This window comes from Seriola lalandi, unplaced genomic scaffold (genome assembly GCF_002814215.2).
Source record: "Seriola lalandi dorsalis isolate HSWRI2012SDOR001 ecotype SW California unplaced genomic scaffold, Sedor1 jcf7180002054330, whole genome shotgun sequence".
In the NCBI taxonomy this organism is placed as follows: Eukaryota; Metazoa; Chordata; class Actinopteri; order Carangiformes; family Carangidae; genus Seriola; species Seriola lalandi.
In genome coordinates, this window is record NW_019524883.1 from 1151497 (window position 1) to 1155381 (window position 3885).

At 45.7% G+C, this 3885-nt stretch overlaps 1 protein-coding gene across 4 annotated transcripts in view; it reads left to right on the forward strand.

Annotated features, from left to right (window-relative positions):
* Positions 1–291: 291 nt before the first annotated feature.
* Positions 292–3885, forward strand: part of LOC111655696 (uncharacterized) — an 11925-nt gene continuing 8331 nt past the window's right edge. The window contains exons 1-5 of one of the 4 annotated variants that reach the window (XM_087174225.1): positions 292–640; positions 952–1180; positions 1370–1597; positions 1681–2693; positions 2816–2959. In XM_087174225.1, coding sequence (XP_087030351.1) covers positions 1423–1597; positions 1681–2693; positions 2816–2959 — 1332 coding nt within the window. In that variant the 5' untranslated portion in view covers positions 292–640; positions 952–1180; positions 1370–1422. The remainder of the gene's footprint in view (positions 641–951; positions 1181–1369; positions 1598–1680; positions 2694–2815; positions 2960–3885) is intronic. The other 3 variants (XM_023407185.2, XM_023407182.2, XM_023407183.2) reach the window with 3 other exon arrangements.

Below are 3885 nucleotides of genomic sequence, written 5' to 3' on the forward strand. Positions count from 1 at the left end.
ATGAGATACTATTAGAAAGTTAAGATAGTAATTCATATTTATAAGGTCATTTTTCTAACAAAAACACTTTATATAATACAATTATATATAAACTCCGTTTATTATTGTTCTGTACCAAGAGGCTGTTTCTAAATATTCTGCTGTGGTAGCATAACCCAGGCTGCTCTTCCGTGGATTAAACACACAGCCCTGAATCCTCTCTCAACCAGTGTTTGCAGGCCTCCTCCCTCTGTTCACGCGGCACTAAACAGGTACGACCAATGACGTCAGCAAGGTGACACCCACCTCTCTTCCTCTGCTCCGGTGTGTGGCGACGCGGCTTCAGTCCAGTTCCCGGTGACGGAAACTTTGTTTTTTTTTTCAAACACTTCCATTTCTTGTGCCTCAGTGACAATGAGGATTTCTTCCTCGACCTGACGGACTTGAACTTTTATCACGTCCAGTGCGTGAATCCCGGAGGACCTCAACGTGAGACAGCGCTTGAAAATACTTGGTATATGAGAGATGACGGTGTGTTAATAACGAAGCCTGCGTTAAAAGCACAGGGAGCTGGACTGAAGGCGGTGAGTGCTCAGTCATATTCTGGGCTGCATGTGGAAACAGTTCAGCTCCGCTTTCACAGGCTGACGTTACTTTGAAGGTGAATCGCTGCACTTCATTTCCCTAAAATAGATTCAGATAGACGATAGTTCCACTAGTTGGTTTCCCTTTGGAAACATGTTGCATGCTATTTACGGTTCCCGGAAAACATTACTGCCTTAAATTGTCGTGATCAAACAGGCAAAAGTCACGTGAACCGGCAGTTATCGCGGTTTTAATTCAGTTTTGTCTTTTTTTAAATCGCTGTACACAGAAAGTATATTTCCAGTTAAACCCATGCACCTAAAATCCTCTGACGTAGGCTTGAACGGGTTAACTTGATTTCAGGATGTGTCATATTCGACTTTTTAGAAAACGCAGACGTCCTGAGAGGAGCGAGAGTTTCATGGAGAGACTGACTGTTTGAGGAGAAAGTTTTCATTCATCGACAGTCTGACTGAATTCACTGTCAGCGTGGCTCAAGGTCGACGTGTCCCGCCCTGTGGGAAAGTACTGTAAACACCCAGCAAGCTGTGAGCAGCTATAACCCAGCCAAACATTATCCATAGAGGGGAGGGACAGGACAAAACACTAAGTCAAAGTACTGGGAGATACTTTCATTTGTCAGTCTGGTTGGATTAGATGGATCAGTCAAACTTTCTCAGTCAAACTTTCATGTTTAATATGAAACGTGCTTTTTTAATATTCAGTATCAGAGCAGCAAAACAAAATAACATCCAGCTGTTGGACTACAAGCGATCTTTTCTCTTTTTTTTGCTTTAATTTACAGAGACGCTCGAGTATCTATAGGACAGCACGAGGTGTAGTATCATCCCTCTGTCCATGATGTCCTCCAGAGGTAAAAATGACTTGTGCCGAATATGTGGCGGTGCTCTGCAGGGGAACCAGAGACGGTGGCTGTTTGGGGGTCAAAATAAGAAGGCTGGTCAGCCTCTGACCCCGACAGAGTCCCTGAGAGGAAGGAGCCTGTCCCGGTCCTCTCAGAGCAGCCCCTGGGGTGAGTCTGGAGCATAAGGAAATACACAGAAGTTTTAGGTCACATTGTTTGAGTCTGAAGTCAACTGTTTTTACTCTTCACAGGCAGCACAATGTCTCTTGGTTCCTCAGTGTCTCTCTCCAAGTCCCAGTTATCCCTGAGCTCCCCGTCCAAAGGAATGGATCTGCTCTCAGTGTTGACCCACATACTGGGGCAGTCTGTGCCACGGGGCAGCGGGCAGGGGGAGTTTGTGTGTGGCAAGTGCGTATGCGCCCTCGAGCGGGTGTTCAAGTTCGACTCGGTGATAGCCAGGGTGAAGGTGCTCTCGTCTGAGAGGCTTCAGAAGCTGTCGCAGGAGAGGGACAAGATCCGACAGTGGGTGCGGCAAAACTACCACCATAGACACCCACGGGACTTGCAGAGCAGGGGTAGCACCAGCGAGGAGGATGGAGAGGCGGATAAGGAGGGCTACAGGGAGATGCTCAAGGAGAATATGGCACTCTCAGAGTACGAGTGCTGGTCCGAGAAGTGGGACATGTGTCCGTATTTTACAAAAACAGGCAGAAGATGCAGCAAGGGCAAAGGATGTGAAGGCTGTGATTCCTTACGGGTGTCCGATTCGGATTATGAGTACGTTTGTGGGGTTCCCCGCCGCTTGCCTTTCCAACCCTTCTCCCCGTTGGCAGGGTCGCGGGACAAATCCCAGAGCATGCCGCTCCACTGGCAGAGGGTGCCATCCATCTGCTCCAGCCCGGCTTCACTATCGGGATCCATTCTCTCTTTACGAGCGTCTTCCCGCACTGAGTCCATTCAGTCCCTGGACTCTCTCGATGGCAATGACCCGTTTGACTCACCAGGTGATCAGTCAGTCAACTTCATGCTGAAGGAGCTCAGAAGTATCGAGGGGAAGCCAGTCAGTTCACCATCAGGGAGCAGGATCCCAGTTCTGGACAAGAAGGACAGGAGGTACTCTGGAAAAAGAGGAGAGATGGTGTCGCCCACAGTGAACAGATTGCTGAACTTTGGGGATTTGGAGAACGGAGTGGATGAAATGAACGAAGAGGACGGGGATGTCCTGACGGAGCTGAGGGACGAGTTCATGCCTCTTCATCGACAGGTGAGTGATTTCATTCCTGTCTCTGACCAGATGCTGTGGCTGTAAATATTGACACACAGATTAGACATTTCACATATTTTTATCACGAACCATGTCTTCTGTGAAATCATTTGTCATTCCAGAGCACTACAGGCAGGGTTCAACACGCTGTCAAGCACCTGCGAGGCCAGCTGGACCAAGCTGTGTCCCGTATCAGGACCCTGGAGGCCGAGCTGAAACACGGAAGGAGCGAACCAACTGAAGTCAGCAGATCAGACTGGGCACCTGTAAGCATTCAGTTTGTTCTCTCACACACTCCGGTAATATGTTTGAAGAGTAGTTTGACATTTTGGGAACTGTGTTTATTCATGTTCGTGCCAGCCTGTTAGCTTAGCTTAGCATAAAGACTGAAAACAGGGGGAAACAGCTAGCCAGGCTCTGTTTGAAGGTAACAATCTGCCTATAAGAGCCTCTAAATCTCACTAATTATCACATTGAAACTCATTCGGGCAAAAAGTATTCCAGCACATGACCCCTCATAAATCCACAATTTGTAGTGTTGACACTTTGTTTTTTATGGACTAGACAGACGACATATAATGAGAGCTCTGATGTAACAGGTCTGTGGGAAATTTTTTACTACTATCTGGCAATTGATAGACAAAATAATTGACTGATTAATCGAACAATCAACAATAGAAATAATCATTAGTTGTGAAGCTAGTATGAGTTCTTGTAAAAAGGCAAACTGAAGCATATTGTCCAAAATGTCGAACTATTCCTTTAAAGAGGTTAAAGTGGTTTTAATTCATAAAGTGAATAATAAAATGGACATTAATACTTCATGAACATATAAAATCTGAAACATGGAATAAAAATGAAAAACAAATCATAGATGTATAAACTCAATAATTATCTAAAAATAGAATAGATACAATTGGACATTGAATTGAAGATGCCAGTGATGTAACAGAGCTGTTATTTGTACCAGCTGTCATAATGGATCTTTACCTCTAAACACCCCTCAGTCACATGTACAAACAGCTCCATGAACCACTCTGTGAATGTTGACTGAGCACAAATATAGCATTATGAAAAGGAATGGGGGGTGGGTGTACTGTGTTCTGTGTCTGTTGAAGGGTGTGTCCATGTTTCCAGATTTACAGGTGCGCACACACAAAACACACACACACACACACACACACACACACAC